Here is a 26,110-nt window from a genome sequence, read left to right as displayed (position 1 = left end):
AATATGAACTTAAATATTTTTATTAATAGGAATCTATTACTTGTTTTATATATTGAGGATCTGCGAACATACTATTCACAAAGAGTTAAATGGTGGGGAAGCTTCTATTTTAAACTTCTGACCAAACCTACCTACTTCCACAGTTCAGATGAAGGTAGGGACAGAGCTGGTCTAAAACCTGGGGCCCAGACTAACTGTCCCACCTCCCCCAGAAGCCTTAGCCCCATTGCCTCTGTCTTATGTAAGGGAACAAAGCTACCTATTTCCTGGGTAGGATGACCCTGAGCTTGAGCTTGAGCTGGGCTGCTCCAGCCTCCAGCTCTCTTGGGCCAATGCTGTGGTGTAGAGGTGGGTAAAACCAGTATCAGTAAGGTAGCCAACACATGCCCTGGCCCAGCCATTGCTGGAATGCCAAGGCTTGTCCACACTAACTCTGGCTTGGTTTAATTAGGTACTTAAGTGCCAGTGTCATTCATGGGCAGTCAGTATAGCGTAAGCACTGAGACCCTGACGACTTGACCCCCCAGGCCCCTCCCCTCAGACTACCTGTAGCTCCACCCTCTTTCCCTTGCAAAAGAAGGAAGCCAGGCAAGAGAGCACAGACCCAAGGCAGGGAGTGAAAGGACCAATTTAATGAGAATCTACAAACAGACTGACCACAATTCACAGTGACAGAAGGCCATGCAGTGGCAGTGTGAGACCAGGAGAGAGGGGTGGCAGCAGGGTACAGCGGTCCATAGGAGCAAGTTCACAGACAAACCATTCAGAAAATAGACAGCATGGCCTCAGGCCCACGGCAGGATTAGCATCCACCAGGGTACTTCTGCCACTTGTGGCTGCTGCTCCTTCCTGGTCCCCAATCCAGTGCTACAGTTGCTCCTGCTGTAGTGCCTGGAGCAAAAACAGCAACTGAGTCAGCCTGGGTGAAGGGCCCAGTGTTCACTAGAGGGGATCCACAGAGAGACCACTGTAAATCTTCAGTGTACCCACAGGGAGGGGCCCTATCTGCCATCTCTGGTCCTAGCTGGGCATTCCTTTTGGCCCCCGTAAAGATAATCATAGAGGCACAGCCAGAAAGGGAGCTGGGCAAGTGCCAGAGGCAAGTCCCTTGGTGACTTATCCCATGAACTTCAGCTGTGCCTGACCTCTTATTCCAGGTGGCTCCTGGGCACTTGGACAAGGTGTTGAGTTCCTGAGAATTCTGAGGGCCAGTCTCATTGCTGCTGCCCATCATGCCTACCTCTAGCAACCCAGAAATAAGCCCTGGCCGTATGACCCTGTCTATTTGGACTCACATCCCTACTTCCAGCCCAACAAATCAGAACCTAGCTACAGGAGCAGTCCCATTGTAGGGCCAGGTCTGGAAAATAGCCATTGCTCTAGCTGGTTTTGGTCCCAAGGATAATCAGGACCAAATCTGTACCTCATACAAAAATGGAGGAGTGAGACCCCAGCAGGGAGGCCCTTCCTAGTTTATCTTCTTAAAGCAAACCAGCAACACACACGCTCAGTGCCAGCTCCCTGCCACTCGCTGACCCTTGGCCTTAAATCCAACAGAACTGTTGCCGTAAGAGTCAGATGCTCAGGGAAGGGCAAGGCAAAGAGGACAAGACTTCTAGGGGAGCGGTAAAACAGCTTCCACCCCCAAGTGGGACTGGGGACGTAAGTCACTGAGCGTGGGGAGCAAAGCACAGGGGGCCAGACTGACAGTGGGATCCAGTCCAGCTCCGTTAGCACAGGCGCTTGTATGTGTAGATGTAGGCTTTGCAACTGGGGCATGTGTGTGTCACATCCTTGAAGTCGTTGATGAGGCACGGGATCAAGCAGCAGCCCAGGTCACACCTGAATCAGAGATTGGGAGGCCTGAAGAGAAGACGCCAAGGGCACCAGACCTACTCCAGCTGGGTGGTGGGCAGGTGTAACTCCCACTGCCCGCCTCCCCAAGCACCGAGACACCACCTACCCCATGAAGCAGCAAAAGAAGCCCAGCACGAAGTTCATCAGGCCAATTTCATAGGAGATCTTGGTGGTGATGGCCTGCTGGCAATGGGGACACACTGTCTGCACGGGTGCGCCCTCAAAGATCTCTCCCTGCAGCACTGTGACCGTGGTGGCAGCCCCTGAAGGGACCAGGACTGTGGCTGTGTGACCCCCAGGGCCAGGGTAGGACCCTGGTGGGTAGGGCCCCGGCTGGTAGTAGCCCATGGGTGGAAGGGGGCCTGGAGGAGGGTAGAAACCTGGAACGGCACAGAAGACAGAGCAGACAGGTCACTGATTTGTCACCTGTTCCACGTGAGAGGTGAGCACAAAGCCCCAAGGCCCCCAGCACCCAGGACATAGTAGAGGCGTTGGGGACCAGGCCCAGGGTCAAGGTAACGATCCACCTTCTCCTAGCCCTTCCTGGTCCCTGCCCTGTGGGGACCAAAACAGAGAAGATACTTTACCTAGCCAGACATGGCAGAGAGCTGAGAAGAAGGCCCCCACTTCCCCTCTGTGTCAGCTCGATATGTTTACTCCCTTGCCTCTGAGGACTGGGTGCTGTGCTCAAGGACCTCAGCCATGGGAAGGAAAGCCTCGCTGCTCAGCAGTCCCTCGTGCATGCAGGGCTCTCCCCACCAGTGTCAGGTCCTGCACTGCAGTGCCACTTGGCCCACCTGGCCTGGGGACAGCTGTGCAGGAGCCCTGGGCCATTCACTGGCCTAAGCAGTCCCTCTGAAGAGCTGCTAGGTGAACAGGAGACCAGGCCTCCACCATGGACTCAAGTCTCTGGCAGGAAGTGGCCTCTATACCACCCAAGAGTCCATAGCACCTGCCATGGTTCCCTGAAGAGTCTTCCCACACGTCATCCCTCCTCCTGGCAGGGCCCTAGGCTCCTCTGGCTCGTCCACAGTGCTTTCACAGTAGCACCTGGCTCTGTGATACCTTCCCATGTCCCCCTGCCCCAGCAGTAAACACCACAGAACACCAGCCTGCCTGCAGCAAAGGCTGGATAGCAGCCCCGCTGGGCTGGGCAGACCCCTGAGCTCCCCTGTGAATCCCTTCCCAACTTACCTGGAGGCATGTAAGCGCCATCTGCATTCACATGTGGAGGGATAAAGCCGGGCTGGGGCACTGGGTGACCTGGTGGCTCATATGGTGGGGGGCCAATGTCTGCAGGAGGCAGCGACATGCCTGGTGGGGGCTGCATCACGGCTGGGGAGGTTCGGCCTGGACAGAGAAAAGCAGGGAGAGGAAGCTCAGAGGGCACCAGCTGCACTGTTGGTAGAAGGGCTCTTCCATGAGAAACTTCAGCAGTGGGCAAAGGGACAGGGCCAGGATCACACAAACTCAAGAGCACGGAACCCTACCTGGGGTTTGCGGGGCTCCACTTTTCTCCTCCAGAAGCGGGGCTGTGGGGCCTCCAGGATAAGGAGGGGGTGGGTCATGAGACATCTTTGAGGCTTCTGAATCTGGAGGAAAAACCCGGAAGTGAACTACACTCCCACCTCCCCGACTGCCAGTAGGCACTGATATGTGACAAGGGGCTGCTGCTGTGTGGCAGTCCTTAGAGAGCCATGCTCACTGAGACCAAGCACATGGCCTCCTGTGGCTCCTACTGCAGGTGTCCCCTGCCTTCGGGCTCAGGTCATGTTTTACTCCCTTCCTTGTGTATCTTCACACTAGGCAGAGCAGGGCTGATGGGCTGGGACCAATTCCCCTCAGTAGAGCTGTTACCACCCTACCTCTAATCCTGGAGATGTCCCATATCGCCTGGGTGCCCAGCCCAGGGCCACCATCCTCCACATTTCTCAAGACGCTACTAACCTCAGTGGTCACCTGCACTGCCTGTGTGGAAGAGGGTAAGTTAGGGCAGCCAAGCAAGGACAGAAGCCAGTCAGTAAGGAGGACAGAGCTGGTCAGGTGAGCCCTGCCCCCATCAGGAACCTAATTTAGGGCTCTCCAGTGAGGTTCAGGCACTGGTCCTCTCCTCTCTTAACACTCAGAGTGCTGTGCCAGCCTCCTTGTAGGAGGGGATCTGGGAGACTTTACCTCTAATCCCAGGTACTCAGAGTTGGTAGACAGATGAGGCTCCTTCCAGTTCGGACCTGGGTGGACTGAGGCTCTGGGGAGCTGTTTCAGGGAGAAAACAGGGCAGCTTCCTCAGCAACAGGGCTGGGCCAGACCTGGCTTCCATGAAGCCAGACTCCATCCCTCATCGGTCTGGCTCCCCCTTGCTGCCCAGCATAGTACTGTCTCATCCCCTGGTCCTCTCATCCCCTTATTCCTTGTATACTCACTCCTCAGGGGAGCCCCGCTTCCCCTTCTCACAGCTGCCCTCTCCTGGGCCATGGCTGGTCCTCTGCATCCTCTCCCCACCAGGCCCAGACCAGCGCCCCCAGAAGTGGCTCTCAGAGCCAACTGTACAAGGCTGTGTCTCTGCCCATTTTTGTTTTGTTAGGTGAAAAGGGTAGGAAGGAAGATGGGGTCAGTTAAGTGGACACTTTTCATTTCCTTCATAATGTTTGTTCACTGAGCACCTGTTTAGATTTTATACAGCACAGAAGATCCAGTGAAAGTGACTCCCCTAGTGGATGCAGCTTCCTCCTGGAGCCCGCCAGTATTCAGTTCAGAACCATACAGTGTTGGGGGCCCCCAAATAATCCTGCCAGGGAGGAGGAAGCCTGGAGTCACTAGATTTAAATATTAAATCTGATGAATCAGGGTCAGGACCAGAGGGACCAAGTCCAAGCAACAAAACACATTCAATTTCATTAAAATTAAGAACTGTGCTTCAAAGGACACCATCCAAAAAGAAGAAAGACAACCCACAGAATGGAGGGAAATTTTTACAAATCATGTATTTGCTAAGGGGCTTGTATTTAGAAAATATAAAGAATTCTAACCTATTAGCAAAAAGACAACCCAATTAAAAAATGGGCAAAGGATCTGAGTAGGCACTTCTCTAAAGATAAACAAATGTCCAATAAGCACATGAAAAGAGACTGAACATTGTTAGCCAAAAGGGAAATGCAAATCAGAACCACAACAAGGCACCATTTCGTACCTACTAGGATGGCTAAAGTGAAAAAGACGGTAACAAGCATTATGTAGAGAAACTGGAGCCCTCACACACTGATGGGGGCCAGGGTGCAGCTGTGAGAACAGTGCATCTGCTACAGAGAAGGGCAGTTCATGGAGAGTTACCACATGACCCAGTAATTCCACTCCTAGGTAGATCCACACAAAAACTCGTCCACAAATGTTCACAGCAGCATTATTTATAATAGCTGAGAAGTGTAAAACATCATGTCCATCAACTGATAAATGGATAAACAAGCTGGATATATCCACGCAGCGGAATATTATTTGGCCAGGAGAAGGAATGAAGTATTGACACACACACTACAACATGGATGAACCTCGAAAACGTGCTCAGCGAAAGAAGACAAGACACAAAGGACCAAATATTTTGTGATTCCTTATTAAAACATACAGAACAGGCAAACCCATACAGACAGAAAGGGTATGAGTGATTGCTGGGGGATAGATGGGCAGAGAACAGCAAGGGCAGGGTTTCCTTTTAAGGTGATAAAAATGTCCTAAAACTTGACTAATGATGGTTGCACAATTCTGTGAATATACTAAAATCACTGAATTATACACTTTAAATGGGGAAACTACAGTGTGTGATTATTTGTTAATAAAACATTTAAAAACTGAAGGAAAACAAAATTGCCCAATTTGGTCATCTTAATGCAGCCAATCTCTCTGCATGTCCCAGCTGGTGAGATGCACAGGCACCCATGTGTTTACACAGCGGCTGTCGTAACAAGCAAGTTTCAGCCTTTTTAATGTTGCGTGTGTCCTCCATCTTGCAAGACCCATGACTATTGATTTTAATATTCCCTAACATGGGCCCATCACTGTTTACTTGACTGACCCCTAAGATATTCAGAATGCTACTTGTTATTTTCATTAAAAAAAAAAAAAAAAAAGGAACACCTTTGGCTAATGCCCTTTCCATTTCTTGGATTACTTCCTTGGGCTAAACTTGCCAGAAGTGAGATTATCAGGTCAAAGGGTACCGACATTTTATACCTTTTGTGAAGGGTGATGCCAATTTACGATGCAAACTTTGGATACTGCTATCACAATCTGTAATGTTAAGATGACATTTGGTTACTTTTATTTCTTTGGCCATTATGAAGCAGAACATCTTCCAAGTGTTTATAAAGTATATGCCTGCTCTTGTGAGTTGCTGGTTGTAATTATCCTTTGAGGACATGGAGGCCAAGAAAAGACAGGACCTGTGTCCAAGGTCACGTGGCATATTCATATTAGAGACAGAGCAAGCCTTGAACCCTGAGTGACCCTCCCACCCCGCATGCCCAGCGGCAGGTGAATTCCAACAGCACAGGGTCAAGAATAGGGAGCGGCAGAGCCTCTAGAGAACATCTCTAAAGGTACCCCTGTCCAGGCGGGGAGCCACTCAGGAATCCTAATGGGAGAGAAAGGACTTTTCTTTATGAGGCTTGACTCCTGTCTGCAGAAAATTGTGATACAGAGTCTGTTAATACACTGAGTCTGTTGGAACAAGGGCCAGCACCCGCCAGAAACTCCCATCCTCTGTCCATCTGGGATTCTTCTAGCGCAGGGGTATCAAACTCATTTTCACTGGGGGCCACATCAGCCTCGCTGTTGCCTTCAAAGGGCCGAATGTAATTTCAACTCCTTAACAGTTAAGGAGTAGCTACATTTATACAGTCTCAAAATTATTTCAGCCCTTTGAGTTGAAATTACATTCGGCCCTTTGAAGGCAACAGCGAGGCTGATGTGGCCCCCAGTGAAAATGAGTTTGACACATCTGCAAGTGTCTTGCAGTTGGGCTCATCTGATTGGATCCTGTGACGAGATTCAGGTAAGAGATTTTGACTACTGTCTACTATGCAGCCCCAACTCACCAGGGAAGTGGCCAGGCCCTGGGGATGCTCTGAGCAGGCTAGGAAGAAGAGCTGCATTGCACTAGGCGAGTGACTAGAGCACCTTTAGGTAACAGGAGGGAGGAAACAGCCTGGATACTCCAATCCCCTCCACATCCAGGGAGCACATGCATGCACACACACCAGGCATCACCTCTGAGGATGCAGGCATGACTTGCCTTTTCATCAAAATCGCTAGATCTGCCCCGGCTGGTGTGGCTCAGTGGATTGAATGCCTGCCTGAGAACCAAAGGGTCGCTGGTTCAATTTCCAGTCTAGAGCCCATGCCTGGGTTGTAGGCCAGGTCCCCAGTAGGGGGCACATGAGAGGCGACCACACATTGATGTGTCTCTTCCTCTCTCCCTCCCTGCCCCTCTGTAAAAAGTAAATAAATAAAACCTTTAAAAAAAAAATCACTAGGTCTAATTATTATCTTCCAGAGCATAAGAATTTTGCTTTTGGAATTCTAACGGCATAATGATGGTACACATGGGGCAAAGGCCTCCCTTGGTGTCCACCCAACCCTGAGCTGTCCTCTGCACCTAGAGCAGGCACTGCCACAGGCCACATGCTCAGAACATACACAGGGGCACTTCCACTCCAGGCACTGACCACATGCCCTTCTCCTGCCCCTTCCCTAGGGAGCAGGACCCTGCTCCTCCTCTCTCTCCTCCCCTCCACATCCACACTCACCCCTAGCTACCTTCTTGAACTGCAGCAGAGACTAGGGTGGGACCCTTCAAGGAGTATCCTATCGAGGAGAAAGGTTTCTGAAAAATGGCTCATGAAGATTTCTAGAATTCAAACCCCGGTTTCCCCACCACCTGCCTTCAATATAAAACCAAATGCTCAGTTGGTTCATCATCCCACAAACTGGAAGGTCACCAGTTCGACTCCCAGTGAGGAGAGGTTGCCTGGGTTGTGGACCCGCTCCCTGGCTGGGGAGCATACAAGAGGCAACCAATAGATGGTTCACTCACACATTGGTGTTTCTCTTCCTCTCTTTCTCCCTCCCTTCCCCACTCTCTAAAAAAAAAAATCTTAAAAAAAAAAAAACAACCCTAAACTAAACAAACCTCTATTGTCTAAGGTGTAATAAAAACTACAGAAATGCGGTATTTTAAAAAAGTCACATGTCTAACAGCCAAACAGTTTTCCAATAAAAACACACACTGCACAGATGAAGCGACAAACACGTACGTGCCATTGAGATCTCGGCACCTGTGACTTTGCTGTTGGGCAGCTGCCAGAGTGTGGGTGATGAGAGGCCGAGGAAGGGGCCATGAGACCCATGGGTCTGCAGTTGCCAGCAGAGGACAGCCAGGCCTGGGGTCCTGGGAGTTCAATGAAGTCAACTTAGAGCCCCTGAAACCTAAGGCAGGCCTTTCAGCCTCCCATTTAGATCCTGTAACTATGAATTGTGAAGAAATGGGGAACTGTCTGAAAACCTTCCCAAGTTTATCATTAAACAGAACAGGAGCTCCTCTGGCAGCCCAAAAGACTTTACACAGTATAGCCTTTTACAGCCTCTGGATTTTGTAGATGCAAAGGTATTGCCCAATCAAAATAATAAAGTACAAAAAATTCAGAACAGAGCTAGAGATCCAGCTGATCGATCGCTCAGCAGCTGACCAGCCAAAGCACAGGTATGAGGGCCAGAGCAGGCACCCTGGGGCTCAGACTGCACCCGCCTCAAGTCTGATGAGCACCTGGCTCCTCTCAACTCACCTGTGAGCACTGGGGCAGAAGCGCTCTCGGAGAGCCGAAGCACATTAAATCCAAAAAGTCTTGCATGAAGTCCCTGTATAACAGCACCGGCACACCTGTCTGAGGCCCACCAAAGTATAGCAAGAATCATGCCCAACACAGGCTGAGAGGACAGCATGTTCCAAGAACACACTTCTCTCCCAAGCCTTGCGAGATTGCAGAAGTCCAAGAGACATCGCTGAGGAAGTGCCTAGAGGATAATCCTCCCACCACCATCGGAATGCGGTTATTAACATCCCTTGGGCACTAGCTGTGGCTGTGACACTGAACAATATGAATTCAGTCCTCAGACCAGCCTATGTCAGCTCTCTGGCATCTCCATTTTAGACAAAGTCAACCCAGCTCAGTTACATGTCCTGGATCACATGGCCTTGCAAGTCAAAATTTTAGATGTTTACAAGGAATTCCCCTGAACCTTCAATTTCTATTTACCTGTTTTCAGGCCCAGTTCTGGGGGTGCAGGGAAATTTTCCACTGAACACTGGAAAAACATGATATGCTGCCACAGCTCCAGTGACTCCTACTTGAGATGCCACTGGCCCTTGGAAGCTGAGCTGCTTCAGAAATGTGTGTAGGGCAGAGGCTGGGCTACTGGGGCTTTGAGGATCTAACAAAGAAGATCAATGTCCCCTCAACTGTGTTTTCAGGTAGAGGCTTTGCCTAAAAGGAACAGTCCAGAGCAGGGAGGCGGCCTGGGGTGAGCTGCTGACGAGTTACAAGGCACTGTGGGGCCCCGAGTGTGTGCTGTGAGCCTGCAGCTTTCCCATGCTGTTCATGCATTCACACTACAGGTCTGTGTCCTTGAAGGGGTCAGCAAGGCAACTTTTAGGAAGAAAAGGGCCATAGGTTGAGGCCCAGAGGAGCTGGGGACAGACTTAGGTGAGCCCCAAGGGAGGAGGGGGTGGTGTGTCTAGGAGAGGGAGGCCATGAGTGGTCTCTGGATCCGTTACAGAGGAGGGAGGAGAGGACAGGCTTGTATGTGCCCCTCGAGGCCTAATCTATCCTGTGCACCCACAACCAAATGCAAGCCTAGCGCCCACTGTGCTTTAGATAGGAAGGAATTATTCTAATTACCCTAAAATTACGTGAGGCCTGTCTCCACGTCTGTTTGTTGACCCACCGCCTGCCCACTCCCCACTGCAATCTCACCTCACCTTCCCACAGGCCAGGCCCTGGGGGACCTGGGGGTGGGGGCACGATGGCAGGACAGCTCTGCCAGGCACAGGGCCAGGCACTTTCTGCAAAGCCACCCCCACCCCACCCCAGCAGCCACTGCTCTGCACCCGGATGTTGCAAGCCCAGCTTTAGCCCCTCCTTCTCCAGCATCTTCATACAGCTCCACCATCAGCCATGTCTCGAGACTCATCAGTCCTCATATACATAGAGCAGCGGCTGAGTTTCTTCCGGGTGAGCTGGGGGAGACCTGGTGCGGGTTTTCTGAGGTGGGGGATGAAAATGATGTTCTGAGACTCCTGCTGTGGATTTTAGGGTATGGTGCCATGAAACCAACCAAAACTGCTTCATTATGCCCCACCTCAACCCCAATCCCAGGGCCTGTCTTTATCCAACACAATACTCTAGGCAGTCACTGAGGAATGTGACAGCTTCAAGGAAAGGATGCAGTCTTCTAAGGGGGTGCCAGGATGGCAAGAAGCCAAGACCCCACCCCCTCTCCCATTCACAGAGCAGCAAGGATCTGTCAATCCACCAATTAATGGGAAAATGGGGAGCACGGAGAGTGTGGAACTCCACAGTCAGTAGCCCTGGCCTTGAATTGGACGAGTCATGGATCCTCCCTGAGCCTCAGTCTTCCCAGGGACCGGGGACTAGAACCCCTGCCTTCTGGCTAGTTGTGTGCAGAGCAGTGATGATGACATGTGCCCAATACCTGGCAGTCTTGCTGTGCAGGGGAGAAGAATGCTTTAGAGTGAAAACACTCGTCTACCAGGGTGATGAAAATGCCCTTGAATTAGACAGTGGTGATGGCTGCACAACTCTGTGACATTAAACCCACTGAACTGTGTGTGCACTCTGAAAGGGTGAATTGTATGGTTGTGAATTATAATTTTGTCTCAAAAAACTCCAAACCCACTGAAGTCTAGACAGTTCTCTCTGTGCATGTATGGACAGAAATCAAAGAGATGGTGAAGAAACACTCCAGACTGAAATCCTCACCTCTGGGGTTAAAGCTTGACAGACACAGTCAAGAGCAGCAGGCTTTTCTTCATGATACTTTTATTTTTATTTGTTTAACAAGAAGATGGCATTTGTGTATTATTTGCATAATTAAAAATGAAAACTTAAAAAGAATACAATTGTAGGATAGGTCAGTGAGGGGCAGCTTTGACTCCTGGTGACATGAGGAGGGACAGAGTCTCTATCTCCTGGTGCCAGGTGTTAGCTGCTCTCTCCTCTAGGTCTCCCCATTTCCCAGAGGGAAGGGCAAAGCACAAGACCTCTGGGCCGTGGGAGACACCTCTGGGCCCTGGGAAATGCCTCTGGCATTCTGCTCTGCTCCCAACTATTCATTGCTCACTACAGGGAACACTGGTGTTGATCCAGGGCCAAAGCCAGGCCAAACGGCAGCCTAAGGCCGCCAGGCGGGCTCCCAGTGGGAGCTGGGAGGGCTTGAGCCCCTGTCAGCAGGATATGCTCCTCACTGGCTATAGCCACTGCTGCAAACTCAATTCTGCAGTCTAAACATTGCCATGGGGGTGCCAACCCTGGCCCCTCATCTCTTTCACCCCTAACAGGACCTGTCATGGATAGGCACCAACACCCTCTTCTGGAGGAAGGGTCAGTCTGAGAGGGTGGGGAGAGGCAGTTTGACGCTGAGACCAGTCTCCACAGGACTGGGCACTCCTGGCGGACTGAGGACAGCGCCAAGGAGGTGGACCTCCTAATGTAGTTTCCTTCCAGCTCTGCTAGAGCAGTGGTTTTGAAAGCTTTTGGTCTTAGGACCCTCTCCACACTTGAATACCAAGGACTCCAAAAAGAATTTGTTTTGTGGGTTTTACCTATCAGTATTTACCATATTAAAAGTCAAAAATGAGGAATTTAAAAAAGTACTTATTAATTCATTAAAAATAACAAACATTACATGTTAACATAAATAACTTTTTTAAATAACTATTTTCTGCAACAAATTTAATGATAAGACTGGCCTTGTTTTACATTTTCGCAAACGTTTTAAATGTCTGGCTTTAGAGAAGAGAGCTGGACTCTCGTGTCTCTTGCTCTATCCAATCTGTTGTGATATGTGGTTTTGGCTTGTAGTACCTGAGGAAAATCCAGCCTCCCACAAATAAGCAGTTAGGAAATGGAGGAGTGTCTGAAGAGTCTCTTCAGATAATTGCAGACATTCTTCAACACTGTACCCAAATTTGACAAGTGCTAGTTTCTTAAAGGTTGCATCATGGAACCTGTAACGCTGTTGCATTATAACTCATTGGTCTACCTTGCATTGTGATGGACATTTTACACATGTGTGATTCTGTAACAGCATACATGAGCCCAAATTATGCACATTAGCAATGCCGATACATCTTACTATGTAACATCCCCCTCAAAAACTCACATTGTCAGTATCACCACAGATCTCACCAGAAGAATGTAGCAGGAAGCTCTCAGGCTCACAATGATAGATACAAGTTTTCCAAAATTCTAATTAATTTTTACTTGAAAGCTTACATTTTATCACCGGTAACAAATAGAAATAAATCTATCATTGGCAACATAAAAAAAAAACAAAGATGAGTTGTTTTCCTTGAAGCAGCAGGCTCATTTCATTTGTTTTCAAGAAAATGTCTGCTCACTCCCCAAGTCTGAGCAAGCACAGGGGGTGTGTCAGCTGTCAGAGCAGACACGGAGTATCTACGAGACACAGAGTGCGAGTCCACCAGCTTGCAACTCGAACTGTGACTGCCTCTCCCTGAGGCAGCTGTCATACTTCGTGTGTGTGCTTTCTGTGGGCCTCATATTTCATCGCACAGATTATTAAAAAGATGTGTACTCAAGGGTCAAGACTTAATAAAGCTAAAGATTGTTACTGCTTTTTCTGAGATGAAACAGGCACATGTGTGTGCACGTGTTTGGGGAACACAGTTACAATGACTAGTAGAGTTTGGTGCCACCGCCTTGGGTGGAGCTCAGCAGTGCTTTCACTCCCCACTGCTTTTGTACATGGATGTGAACACTGACACAACAAAAAAGGTCAACAGAACGGTATCGCCTTAGTGTTTACAGAAATACAATAGTGCTGACCTTCAGACTGAAAGGTCTCAGGAAACCTCCAGGAGACTGCATCTCACCTTTAAAGAAACGCTGTGCTAGAGGAACGAACCCCCACGGAACGCACGGGAGTACCTGCAGGCAGAGGAACCGCCCTGTGACCCAGTGGACTGTCCTGGTGAGTCCCTGGGCTTGCTGCTGTGGCACCAGGCCCCACCCCAGGAATGCCTGCTTCAATGTGCAAGGCTTTAAAGGAAGCATCAGACTAGTTCAGACAAAGGTCCACCCCTTACTTCCTAGCTGTGTGCCCTCACTGAGCCTCAGTTTCCTTATTTGTAAATGAGGTGATTCCATGTACCTCTCAGGATTGGAGCAAGGTTTACAATAGTGTATGCAAAATGCCCACAGTAGCTCAGGACCTAGCGCACAAGAATACTGAATAAACAGCACCCGTTATTATTGTCATTCATGGTGAAGGGCTTCCAACAGGAAAGAAAATAAAACAGGCACTAGAGCCTCTGCCAGGGCAGCTTCTGTTCCCACAACAGTGGGGATCCTGGTGTGCGCTCCTCACAGGATCCTGGGGGACTTGTAATCGAATCCAGCCTGCTCAGCTAGCCGATCAGAGTTCATCTGCAGCACAGCCAAGTGGAGGCTACGTGCTCTGGGGCTCCCGAGACAACTCTTGGAAAGGAGGAGACAATAGCAATCCTCCTACAGGGTCATCACTCCTGTCGGTCGGCTGCCTGGGATCTCCATGATCAGTGACGCACTCTGCTCACAGACCTTGGGCATCCACCTGAGATGCTGGCTGGCAGCAGCTGCATTTCCCAGAGCTGGACTGGCCTGCTCCTACCTCTCCCCAGAGGGGCTCACCCTCCCTGCAGCCATGGCACCAGGATGCCAGCTGGCCTCTGAGGGGCTCTGCTGTCCCCAGGAGGCAGGTTCCAGGCATCTGGCCAGGAGCAGGGCTTTGGGTTTTGCTGGGAAAACTGAAAGGCAGCTTCCATGTGCTTAATAGAAGCGCCCACTGCTCCAGGAGGAGCAAAGGCTCAGAGGGAAACCATACACCCTGCTAGGTCCCCGGGATCTGCAGGGCCGCCCAGAGGATGGGGTAAGGAGAGCACACTCAGCCTCTGCCAAGTACGCAGGTCCAAGTGGGGCTCGTCCCTTCCTGGGAGGCCTGGCTCAGACATGACTTCCTCATTCACACCCTGACTGACCACCTTGGAGGCTGTGTGAGAATTGAGACCTGGATGTGGAGAAGCCATGAAGAAGGACCATGCAGCATGAGGTACCCTTAGACCGGAGGCCCTTATTTGCCAGGAATGGCTGCTGACTCCCTTGGCAGCGCCACATACTGTCCTATTCCCTCACATCCCCCAGTCGGGGCTGAAGAGCAGTCTGTGTAGTGGCACTTAACAGATAACAGAGGCCCTCGGAAGGGGGGCAGTGCTGCCTCCCGGAATGACCATCAGTCTGTTCATGGTGATAGTCTGTAGCTCCCACTCTGTGCAGGGCTCAGGCTGGGGAAGAGGCAGGGAGTAAGGGGGCAGTCCCTACCTTCCAGAAGCTTACAATCAAGTGGGGGAGGCAGGTGTTATAATCACAACAAAAACCCAAAACTTAATTGCAAAGTGAGACCAATGGTGTGCAGAAAAGTCTAGCGAAAGATCAGATCCCACGCAGGAGTCAGGGCACATCCCCAACCAAGCTGGGAGGAGAAGGCAGAGTTAATGAGACCAGCAGGCGACGAGGGGATGGGAAATAGTCTATAAACAAGTGCTCCATAATGGAAAAGCTCCCATTACAGACTTGGCTTTCTCTAGCTCATACCACCTCCCTCAGAGGCCATTGGCTCGCTGAGCAGGCCCACAGGCTGCCAAGTTCTAGCACCAGCAGGATTGGGAAATCCTGAACACAGTCCATCTTCCACTGTCCTCCCCGACAGAAGCAGGATGAAAAAGACAATCCCTCTCTGAGACAGCATCACTTGTGGGTGGCTGAGAAGCATTTACTTTTACACTTGAACACAGGTGTCTCTGATGCCTTGGGAATTCTTAATACTCTAAAACAAGACACAAAAAGGACCAGAAAGATCTTGTTTTCCCATGTCTGTTCTCCTCCCGCCCAGCCCTGCACGTCCTCCCCAATCAGTAAGTATCACAACTCGAAGGAGCCAATGCATCAGCCTAAGCCACCCTTGAGCCCCGATGTCACAGGCTAAGCTGCAAGGGCAGAATCCTCCCCACTAGAACTAAGTCCCATGCCAGCCATCAGGCTACCTGTCCAGAATCTGTGTTGTCATCTGTGAAAGAGCAGCAACAGTCCTGACCTGCAGAGTTGGGATGAGGCAGACATGAGCTTGTGTATGGAGAGCACGCAGCTCAAAGCTTGCCACAGCATTCAGTAAACACAAACACTTGTTTGCATTACTTGTACTTACGGAGACACAAGCGGAGCATGGGAAAGTGGGCACATAAGGAAAAAGAACAGAGACTACATGGATGGCTCTTAGAAGCAAAATCAAAAGTAGAAAGGACTCAAAGAATGGTTATAAACTAAAGGCATCACGATTTCTAGGAACTGTGATAATGACAATAATAACTGCACAATTCACATCACGCGGAATTCCTGTCAAAGCCTCGGCAAACCACTCCGACTCCCCATGACAGAGTATCTCCAGCACACAGGCCACGGCAGAACGCGGGAGTATGACTTTTCTGAGGACAGTTTTACTACTTGTACATTTTTTTTTTGGCTCGTTACCATTTCCAGGGACTTGTCCTAGAGATAAATGAACACATGAGAAAAGATTCACATGGAAGAATGTTTTTAGGTGTCAATGTTTTGATGTTCAAGCAAAGGGACTGGTTAGCCATCTGGTTTACCCAGACAGTGCACCTGTGTTCCCCCTGTAAAAACAACACAGATCTATCTTTACTGCCAGAAAGACGGTCCTCATATGGCACTGGGCAAAGGAGGAATGTGAAAGCGGCACGTGTGGTATGGCTCTGCTCTCCGAGTGCACACTCCCATGTCCAGGGGACCCCTGACTACGGGTGTGAACTGCAAGTGTTCACTTTACAGATTTTTTTTCAATAAATACCATAAATGTATGTTTTCTTACTTGTGATTCTAACAGTTTTTTTCCTAGATTACTTATTGTAAGAATACAGTATATTAAACATACAGAATATGTTAAGTGACTGTTCACGTTATCTGTAAACCTTCTGGTCAACAGCAGGCTATTAGTAAAGTTTTGGGGGGAGTCAAAAGTTATACGTGGATTTATGACAGCATATGTGGGGGGCTGGCGCCCCTAGCCCCTGCATTGTTCAAGGGTCATCTGTCTATTGCACACCATCATCTGTATAGTACAGACCAAATGTTAAGTGATAGTGGTTTCTCTGGGTAGTGGGATTTTAGATGATTTATATATAGATACACATACAGAAACTTGTTATTTATGTATAGTTTCTCATTTTTCTAGTATAAGCAGCTCCTCTGATGCATCTTCCTCAAAATAGTCACTATAATTGTGCTAAATGTATAAATGAGTATCCCTCCTCAGTACGGAAAGGTGACTGACTGTAAGCCAGTTTTGCCTGCAGGAAGAGAAATGCTCCAAGGAGCACTGGGCTGTCTGCTTGCTTTCCTCTCTCAGAAGATGGTGTTAGGGTCTTTCCATTGCTCTCACAGGAGTTTGGTAGCATGAGTCAGTTCTCTATACTACGTCACCTCCCAGGGTTCCAGTAAAACTGAGGGTCTAGACCTGTCATTGCAATGTAAAGGCCATCCGATGTAGTTCTAACCTCAGAGACCCTACCCGGAGAGCTAACAGGTCAACAACTGGCAGACAAGGGCAGGTAAGAAAATCCCCAAAGACACAATAAAACGGACACTGATGAGGTTGCAGGGCTTGCCGAGGCCACCAGCCAGAGCCAGTGCCAGGAGGACAGCCCAGGCCTCTCTGACTTGTTACCCGGCCTTCTTCTCCAGCCCTTGGGGCTGCCTTCCAGGCTGGACAGGACTCAGAGTTCTGCACTCTGCTGTTGGCACAGAACAAGGAAGTACAGACAGAAGGGAACGAAAACTAGAGGATGGAGAAACAGACACAGCTGCACCCACCAGTGAATAAACAAGTCGTCTGTTGCGCCTGTTGGACAGGCAGGACTTGGTAACTAAAATTTGGACTAATTTTAGAAATGCAATGAGTCTAAACAAACCTCACTTAGACAATCAAAATGGAACCCAGAAAAGAGTAATTCCTTACCTCTGCCTTTGTGAAGCTGACACAAAACAGTCTTTGGACTCACTCTATTTTAATCAGTTATCTGAGACCAAGACACACCATCAAGGAAAAGGCTCGAGGCCTTTAAAGTGCAGCCAAGCCACGTGGCCACTACACTCTCCCTGCCACCCAGCTGCAAGAGTCTTATTTCAAACACAAATGCCTGCTGGCCTCACTCGCCCAGGGAAGAGCTCAGCCTGCAGCCAGGTCTTGCCCAAGTTCCCCTAGCCCTAGTCCTACACTCCCAAGAAGCTGGCTTTGCCTTTCTGCTTTCACATGCTCAGAGCTGCTGTATGTACCTGAATATCTACTAGAGCTTCCCTCATTGTCCCTCAAAACAGTGAGGGCTGTGTCTCTGCATCATTTCATTTTCCAACATTACAGGACAACCTCAATTCTTTTAAACAAAGTACTGTTGGGTGAAGAACATTAGTTGTAGTAACCGTAGCACCAGTGTGGCATGCTTCTAGAGGTCACCTGGATGGAATCAATCTAAACAAAAAAGCCCAAAACCAGTAGACATGTCACAGACAAGTAACTACCGTACTTTATGCCCAAAATTTTTGAGGGAAAAATAAAGATGTGCATTATACATCTGTATAATGATTACATACCATGGGTATAATAATCCCATGTATAATGCACACATAAAACGTGGGTGAGCAGTCTACACAGCAAAACATGGGATTCGGCATGAGACCCCACTATTGCAATGGTTGTACGTTGCTGCAAACACCCTTTTGAGGGGCACATAGTAAGAAGCTGTATGACAGGACCAATGGAAAACACCTGAGAAAAACAGAACAGTCCAGTGAATGGGTCCGAGTAGCGGGGGGTGCTCAGCCAACCTGCACTGATGATCACACAGGGCTGGTGTCTGTGACGAGGACAAGAAGTCCCAGAGGTGAGAGGGAAGAAAGGAAAATTTACATTATATGAAATAGTATATGAAAGTGGAACTGAATTTACATCACTCTAAATGGACGTCTGACCTGAAGAGTTTACTCCTGCAAGCTGAGATTAAGAACTATTTTGGATCTTCTCCTTGGAAACACAGGAGCTCACATTGTATCTGGGACTGCCTTATTTTTAGCTGTGTGTATATTGCTCTATGACTCACATACATCAGGAGACCACCTCTCAGTCTGGAAACTTCATGAAAAAATCACAAAGTCCTAAGTCTCATCTGACATTCAAGCAGTCTTCCAACATTGACTAAGCACCTTCCAAAGGCGGGACCAGGTATAGTGCTGGAGATAACAGTGGGTTATCTCCACTAAGCACTCACTGGCCACTCCCTGGCTGCTTGAGGTGCCCTGACTCACACCCAACGTCCCTTCCACTACACCTATTTTCACCCTCTTTTTTTCACACATTCACCAACATGTTTTTCAAAATATGCTGAACAGGATTTTACACTCCCAACACAGTGCTTTGCATGGTGGAATTCCATCATGGGAGTTTGCACGGATTTCATGTACCCAGAACAAAAAGACAAACACTGAAACGACCTGACCAGTCCCCTGCTTTCATCTTGATGAAGGGGAACGGAAGCCAGGGGCACACATGCTGTCTCCCCAGGGGACACATCAGTGCCCCTGAGCTCACGGGCCACTCAAGGACAATACAGAGTAGGGCCAATGGACTAGAACCTAACCGATGAATGCTCATTTGGAAATTCAACTCTGTATTCAGAACTGTATTTCCGTACTTGGAGTGACAGATCACAAACAGACCGTGGTCCCTGCAACTCAGCACTTCACCAACATCTGCCTTAATGGAGCTTACTCGGGGGGCGGGTGAGGGGCTGTAAAACGGTATGGCAGACAGTGACACTTGCTGCCATGAAGGAACAAAGAGCAGGAAAAGGAGTGCTGAGGCCTTCTGTTTTAAGCAGGGAGGATTTCTCTGATCAGGGAACATTTGGGCAAAGATTAGACAGGTAAGGAGCAAGCCCTGCGCACAGCTGTGGAATGTCTAGGCAGAGGGGCTAAGCATAGAAGTCTGGAGTGTGCCCACACAGCCCAGGGGCTGGGCAGAGTGGGTGCCAGGAGAGTGTGAGGAGCTGAGGGCAGAGGGGCTTAGCAGGCGGCATGGGGAGATGGGCCAGATCCTCAGCTACTGAAGTACGTCCACCTTCGCTGCTAGTGAGACGAGGGCCTGAAAATCAGGTTGTCCCATGGCTCTCCACATCCTGTACTATGCCTGGTTTACTACTGTGGGTCCCCAAAAGTCCTGAAATGAATAGGTGGCTGCTGGAGGCAGGGAAACCTGCAGTGCTTGGCCCACCCATAGCAGGCACAGCTTCTTCCTGGCCAGTTTGACTGGACTACACTTGGGGGAAACGGCTCAGTGTGGCCTCCATGCTCCCCAGGCAAAGCAGGTAAACATACGCGTGACCTGACCTGTCTACATGGAACAAACACCGTGGCCTGAGCCTCAAGCAACACAGCATAAGGAGGAGGGGGTAATGACCAAGCAACAAGTGGTGGTCACACAGTCAAATGACCACGTGAGGCCTTCTGCCTGGAGCAGCACAGAATTCCAGTTCTAAGATGAACCAGTTTTATTCAGCAGAGCTGCCACTGCCCAAGTTTATTTCTCTTTTCTTTCGAGTAACTATCTACTTGAAAAAACGTAAGATTCCTGACTCTGTCATTCAGCCATTCCACAGAAGTCAATCACTCATGGTTCCGGCTCTCAGGATGCTGCAAATTGAGCTGGGAAGCCAGCTCACACTTGAGAGGAATTTACAAAAGGTACTCAGCAAAACCCAAAGGAGAATTTGTGATGGCAGGTGTTCCTGGGGAGATGAGGGGTAGTCTGTGGTGGGGCACTGAGGAGGCCTCAGGGACTGGGTGGGCCCTTGCTTAAGGCTCTGCAGGAAGGTGGATGGAGGATCCTTGCCTGGCCAACAGAGTCACTAAGAACAGGGGGGACAGAGAAAGTTGTGGTCAAGGGCCCAGCCTCTCCAGCCAGACTGGCAGCTCCCGAGGGTAGCGACGGTATTTGGGGCCAGCCCCTTCACAGCCTGGCTAGTGCTCCCGGGCAGGAGCTTTTCACCCCATCTTGTGGGCCCTGTTTCAGTCAGCAGTACCCCAGTCACCAAGGTGGATGCCTGAGTGGCCTTCCAGACTTTTCTCTGCACCTTAATCCTTGACCTGTCAGCAAGTACAGCTAATGCTCAGAAAGCTCTCAGACCCGTTATCTCATCTACTGGTCAGGTTTCAGGAGAAGTCTGGACTTGGCCCTGTGTTCCAGATCTCGAACACACCGCATGCCAGCCCCCCCAGACCCACCCGCCCCCACCAACGGATCCCTCTGCAGATCCTTCTCCCAGCCTCCCGAACACTCGCCCAGCCCACCGTCTTTCCAGAAAACCTGACCCTTTCCTGAAACTCCCCGCCAGGGGGTCTTTTGTCCCTTACTCCTCTGCCACACCAGAGACACTGGGACTCCCCAACTTGTATGAGCACATGGCACAGGTTTGTTAAATAAGCAAATCCATGAGGTTTGGGGTTAATTTAAATTAACTAGGTTTCCCATCCTATTATTCCTAACTTAAATGCACCCCCCTCCCCCAAATGCTACTGGGCCAGAGCACAGCCTCAGCTGAGATGCAGTCCATGCTTCTTGATGAAAGTGCTTTTGTTTATGGCCAAAAATCCAGACAGGAGGGGGAGAATACTGAAACCCTTTCTTGAGTCATAGTCAACTCCAGGGAGCAGTCTCCATGTTGGGGCCAGGAAAGCCGACATTTCCCTTGGCCCGTTGTTTCGGGAGGGCTGGGTCTGAAGCCCCGTCCCCCATTGTTCAGCAGCCTTGGGCAAGTCACTCAGTAGCTCTGGCTGCTTCATGCCTGTGCTACCTCCCGGGGCTGCTGTGAGGACAACACAGGGGACAGCACTGCCAGGGGGTACAGAGCACAGGCAAAGGGCACACACTGCAAATGATTTCATTCCTTGCTGTTTCCTCACTTGTAAATTGTGAGGCTACTGCTAATTAACACTATGACAACCATATTTCACTTCTTCCTGAATTAATAAGGGGTTAGGATTCTCCTCAGACCCCACCCAGGGAAACCCGTCCATGCTTTTCTACTGCCTTCCACCTTCCCTGGCCTCTATTTCTCCTTGAAGGAAAAAACGCAGACACTGGAATAGATCTGAATTCAGACTGAATCAACACTTACTGAAAACATCATGTGTCTGGCAAGTTCACAGTTTTTATTGGACCCTCACGACACATAATTGTGGTAAAAATAGATGGCACGGGATCACCCAGTGGACACACCACACAATGGCTCACAGCACCTACAGACTAGGTGCACCAAAAAGGGGATGAAAAATGTCTTCTGGAAATACATCGTAACTGCTTTCATGGAAAGCATCAGAATGCCACTGGACTTCCTTACCCTGCATTGCACAGTTTCATACTTTGTGTGATGTTAGGAAACCCTAGTCTTCGCAGCACACACTGGGGGTATAGGTCTTCAACTGGCCCAGTTGTTGCTTTTCACCTATTACAGGTGTAGTGAAGTGAGGCTCTGAGAAGGCAAATGCCTGTCACACAGCTTGGAAGTAACAGAAGGGCCTCCAGAGTGGTCTGCCGAATCTGGGCAGTTCTGGTCCCAGGATCCCACCATTATCACGAGAGCCTGCTGATTCCCAGAGTAGCAGTAGGTGGGGGGAGGCCTGCAGGCTCAGAAGTGACCAGACCTGCACATCCCTCGGTGGCTGGCCCTCTCAGAGAGGGGTTCTGCTCCAGACCCCGGCCCAACAACCCCTCTCCTCTGCAGCACTAAATTGCAGTGCAGGGAGCTGTCTTCCCAGAGACTCTCTAGAAGAATCCTGATTATATAGAGAGAATACAGCAGCCTCTTGTGGGGTCCTAGAAATAAGCATACTTCCATCCTGTGCATTCCCATTTTCAAGCCCCCCAATGGGGGCACAATAAACCTCACGCCACTGCTGCTGGCCTGGCTCTCCTGTCTCCTCCCACTAAGATCCAACATTTTCTGTAGGAATTCCCACTGCTTCCCACCAGCAAGACTTCCTTCCTTCCACATAAGGACAGAAACATCAATATAAGATGCCTTAACTTTAACTGCCACACTTCTCTATGTCCCCTACGAGTAAAAATATGTGTTTTTGAAAGTGGAGATGTATTTTCACAGGATTTGTCCCTTCTGTCCCTCTAAGACAATTGAGAAAGGTGCAGGGGTGTCCAACCCACAGCCCATGGGCCACGTGCAGCCCAGGATGGCTGTGAATGCAGCCCAACACAAAATCGTAAGTTTATTTAAAACATCATGAGATTTTTTTGTGATTACATGTTGCAATGCATTTAATGTGTGGCCCAGAGACGCCAGAAGGTTGGACAGCCCTGGTTTTGGGAGAGTGTCTGTGGCCAGAGAACGAAGTACCTGGATCCAAGGGACTTAAAGTTTATCTACTGGGCTCTGCAGCCCTGTTCCGCTAGAGCTTTAAAAACATACGAAACCAGCAGCTTTCAAACCAGGCAAGCTTATAGTGTAAAGAGCAGAAACAGAGCATGCAAGCTAATGACAGAAATCAATTATTGCCAATGTGATCTGCCAGGGCAATCTGGCCATCAGGGCACATTCCTTTAGCTCCCCGTCAAAACAACTTTGGTTCCTGATTATTCTGTCATACAATCCATGTTTCTGCTCTTCAGGTGATTTAAAACCACTATTTAAAAATCTTTGTAAGAGCCCATGTAAAGCTCTTTTCTGGTTCCAGAGGCCCAGTCCATGGAAAAACCTCCAGCTCCTCAGGAATGGAGGTTTCAAATTTTCAAATACCCAGGGCTTCTGTTAGTTAAAAGAAAAGAAAAGCAAGAATTATTCTAAACTCTACTCAATTATAAGCATGATTAATTATTTGGGAGAACTAGGCTGGTGTTTGCAACTTTAGCACACATAAAAAAATTAGATGAGCTGTTGATTAGATTTATGATAAAATACAGTAAAATGTTATACATTCTAGATGGTGTTCTATAAGTATTCGCTGTAAAATTTCTTCAACTTTTCTACACGTTCGAAACTTTTCATGGGCAGAGAGCAAGGCAGAGCTGGCTTATCGCTCCTACTTGACTCCTTGATTCTTAGGTTAGCCTTGAGGGAAGAAACAAAATACCAGTACACACTGGTCTCAGCACTGCCCTGCCTTGCCCAGTGGCATGAAACAGAATACATACAAAATTGGCATAAATGCTATACCTCGGGTTCTCCATCCTCCTCACTCCAGGATATAGGTCCTCAGCCTCAGGTGTGCCTTAAGGATTATCTGGGGAGCTTACTAAATAGCGAGTTCTGGACCACATCCCATAACTTCTAGGAGGCCCCAGGAACTGGCCTTTTTACCGAGGGCCTTGGTGATTCTGATGCAGAGGATCTTCAGCCCACTCTTAGAGAAACTGAAAGCTGCTTGCTCCTTACCTGACACCTGTTGAGAGGCCTCCTGGGAACATTTAGAGAAAAACAGAAACACACACACAACCATAAACGAGTTAAGTGCTCAAACCCAGGCTCACATGACGCGTGAGTTCAACCAAGATTGTGGATGGCAATGAAGCTGAGCCCAAAGCCAGGCCAAGCCACTGCCTCCCAACCTGGTCCAGAAACTCGCGGCCAACAGTGGGGTCACCAAGGAGGCTCAGCAAGAACTTATTCATCGCCATGACCCTCCTCACAATCTCCTTTCCTTGAGAAAACAGCGGAAAACCGAACATGGTGTTTCCTCAGCCTGCCTTACAACAGGATGTGGGAGCTGTGATAAGCGGGACCCCGGGGCCCGCAGCCCGCCGTGGCACCGAGTCCCTCCACCCACCCAGGCCAGGCTGTCAGTGCAGCCCCGCGGGTGGCCGGCCAACCCAGCAACAGTACGTGAAAACCCCGAGGCCCTCTCTGGATCGCATCAGCGTCCTGGGAGAAGGCGACGGGCACACTGCGCCGACCCCACTGTCCCTTTACCTCGAGAGAACGGGCACTCAAGTCCGAGCAAAGCAAACAGGGGCCGGAGTCCAAAGGCTTAGAGGACTAGACCTTTAGCCCCGCGGGGCTTACGCGCACACCGCCCACCACCCGCCTAAAGGTCTCTGGGAGATATAGTCCATCCATGTACCCCAAACGCAATCTGCGCACCATGGGGACTACAGTGTCCACCATGCACCGCGCGAGCGCCGCGGGCGGGCGCAGCAAAGGGGGTCTGCGGTCCTGGGTCATCCCCTCCCCACGAAGGGCACAAGCGCCCAGTCCTGCTCGCGGGGGGCTCCGGGAGAGGCCGACTGGAGGGTCCCAGGTGACTCACCGTTTCCCCGGGTTTTGCAGCAGCGCAGCAGCAGAAACTGCGACCTCCGCAGGTCGTCGCGCGTCTGTCCTAGGGCAGGCAGGCTGGCTTTGGAGCTGGGCCGAGGCTTGTGGCGTCACGGGGGCGGGGCCATGAAGTCTGTGTGGGCGGGGCCAGGGCGACACGTGCCAAGCCCTGGTGACGTTAGGAGCGCTTGCCTGCACGAGGTAAGCGGGAGGGCCTAGGGGCCCTTTATTCTAGTGAGAGACTGACTGGAATATAGGGGAAGGAACTTATTAGCTGTATGTGTTTCCCACGCCAGCACCAGGGCGTTAATCAGAGGAAGCGTACCTTCCTTTCTCCAGGCTGTGTCTGAGTTTAGGCGCTATACATTCTGTAGACATGCATAGAATGGAAAAGATTTTTGTCTCCTGATGTGCACTTTCCCAGCTGAGATTAATAAGGCAACACTCTTATTGTTTCAACTCTAATATTGGGAACAAGGGTCTTTTTTGTGTATGTTTAGTGCCGCATATTTTCTCATTCTTATGCTTTTTGGTTGGTGATTTTTAAAACGTTTCTTTTTTACTGTATTTTTTCCCCTTACCATTTATCCCCCTTTTACTCTCTTCAACCTCAACCTAACCCCACCCCTAAACCCCTCCCAGAGCTGTCAGCCTGCTCTCTGAGTCAGTCTGTCACTATTTTGCTTTTTAAAATGGCTCCCAAGCATAATGCTAAAGCGCTGCCTAATGTTCCTAAGTGCAAGGAGGCTGTGATGTGCCTTACAGAGAAAGTGGGTGTGTTAGATGAGCTTCCCACAGGCATGCATTACATTGAGTCCAGTGTTATCGAATCAATAAACAGTTGTCTTTAAATAGAAACCCTCATTAATGTGGTTATGTATTGATCCATATGCAAGTGTGACCAAAGGCTGGCAGGAACCTTACCCTGTGTTGTCCCAGGTGCAGTGGTTCAATATTTGGTAATTCAGTGTTTGTGGCAAATTTACGGACTATAACCACTAATAATGAGACTCAATTGCACTTGATATTTGATTCGATTGACATTTTAAAGAATCATTCTGATTGCTATGGAAAGTATGGTTTATACCAAGAGAAGCAATTAGGAAGCTGGGAGACCAACACAGATGTAATTCAATTTTTCTACTCTCCACATTTAAAAAAGTAAAAAGAAACAGGTGAGTTAAATTTGAATTAAATTTAAGTAATATGTTAACCCAATATATGTAAAATACTGTTTAAATATTTAATCAATCATATAAAAATCATCAGAGATATTTTACATTCTTTTTCCACATGAACTCTTTGAAATCCAGTATGTTTTTAATGCAGCATGTCCCATTAGCCACATGTGGCATGTGGCTCTTGGCTACCATACTGGACAATGCAGATACAGATCATACATTACTTTGCTCATTCAACCAAGCAAGGTCTTGTTCTGGAAATATACAGAATGGAATAAATCCCAATCTCTGTTTTCAAAGTACACACAGGCCAGCTAAGGAGTCTGATACAAGACCTTGTGCT

General features: G+C 49.4%; 1 protein-coding gene across 6 annotated transcripts; it reads right to left on the bottom strand.

The window, feature by feature from the left end:
* Positions 1 to 4: 4 nt before the first annotated feature.
* Positions 5 to 24,714, bottom strand: CDIP1 (cell death inducing p53 target 1). 6 transcript variants are annotated; one of them, XM_036021001.1, is made up of 7 exons: positions 24,245 to 24,385; positions 4,030 to 4,110; positions 3,348 to 3,449; positions 3,052 to 3,207; positions 1,964 to 2,237; positions 1,709 to 1,842; positions 5 to 891 (listed from the first exon to the last, which is right to left on the bottom strand). In XM_036021001.1, exons 3-6 carry the CDS (start codon positions 3,430 to 3,432, stop codon positions 1,731 to 1,733), a joined length of 627 nt encoding a protein of 208 aa, XP_035876894.1. In that variant the 5' UTR covers positions 3,433 to 3,449; positions 4,030 to 4,110; positions 24,245 to 24,385; the 3' UTR covers positions 5 to 891; positions 1,709 to 1,730. The 6 variants fall into 6 exon arrangements, with proteins under 6 accessions (XP_035876894.1, XP_028380747.1, XP_028380753.1 ...); XM_028524946.2 differs by lacking the exon at positions 24,245 to 24,385 and adding an exon at positions 24,582 to 24,709 and having other exon boundaries at positions 5 to 1,842; XM_028524952.2 differs by having other exon boundaries at positions 5 to 1,842; positions 24,245 to 24,384.
* Positions 24,715 to 26,110: the final 1,396 nt, after the last annotated feature.

This window comes from Phyllostomus discolor, chromosome 3, assembly GCF_004126475.2.
Source record: "Phyllostomus discolor isolate MPI-MPIP mPhyDis1 chromosome 3, mPhyDis1.pri.v3, whole genome shotgun sequence".
Taxonomy (NCBI): domain Eukaryota; kingdom Metazoa; phylum Chordata; class Mammalia; order Chiroptera; family Phyllostomidae; genus Phyllostomus; species Phyllostomus discolor.
This window is presented reverse-complemented; position numbering and strand designations above follow the sequence as displayed.

Bases quoted from the DNA above. Each gene is read 5' to 3' on its own strand.
- CDIP1 (XM_028524978.2), bottom strand. From the start codon at position 3,432: ATGTCTCATGACCCACCCCCTCCTTATCCTGGAGGCCCCACAGCCCCG. The intron at 2,238-3,051 runs GTAAGTTGGGAA...GTGCCGTTCCAG, and splicing joins TGGCGCTTACATGCCTCCAG to GTTTCTACCCTCCTCCAGGC. The intron at 1,843-1,963 runs GTAGGTGGTGTC...TCTCTGATTCAG, and splicing joins TTCTTTTGCTGCTTCATGGG to GTGTGACCTGGGCTGCTGCT.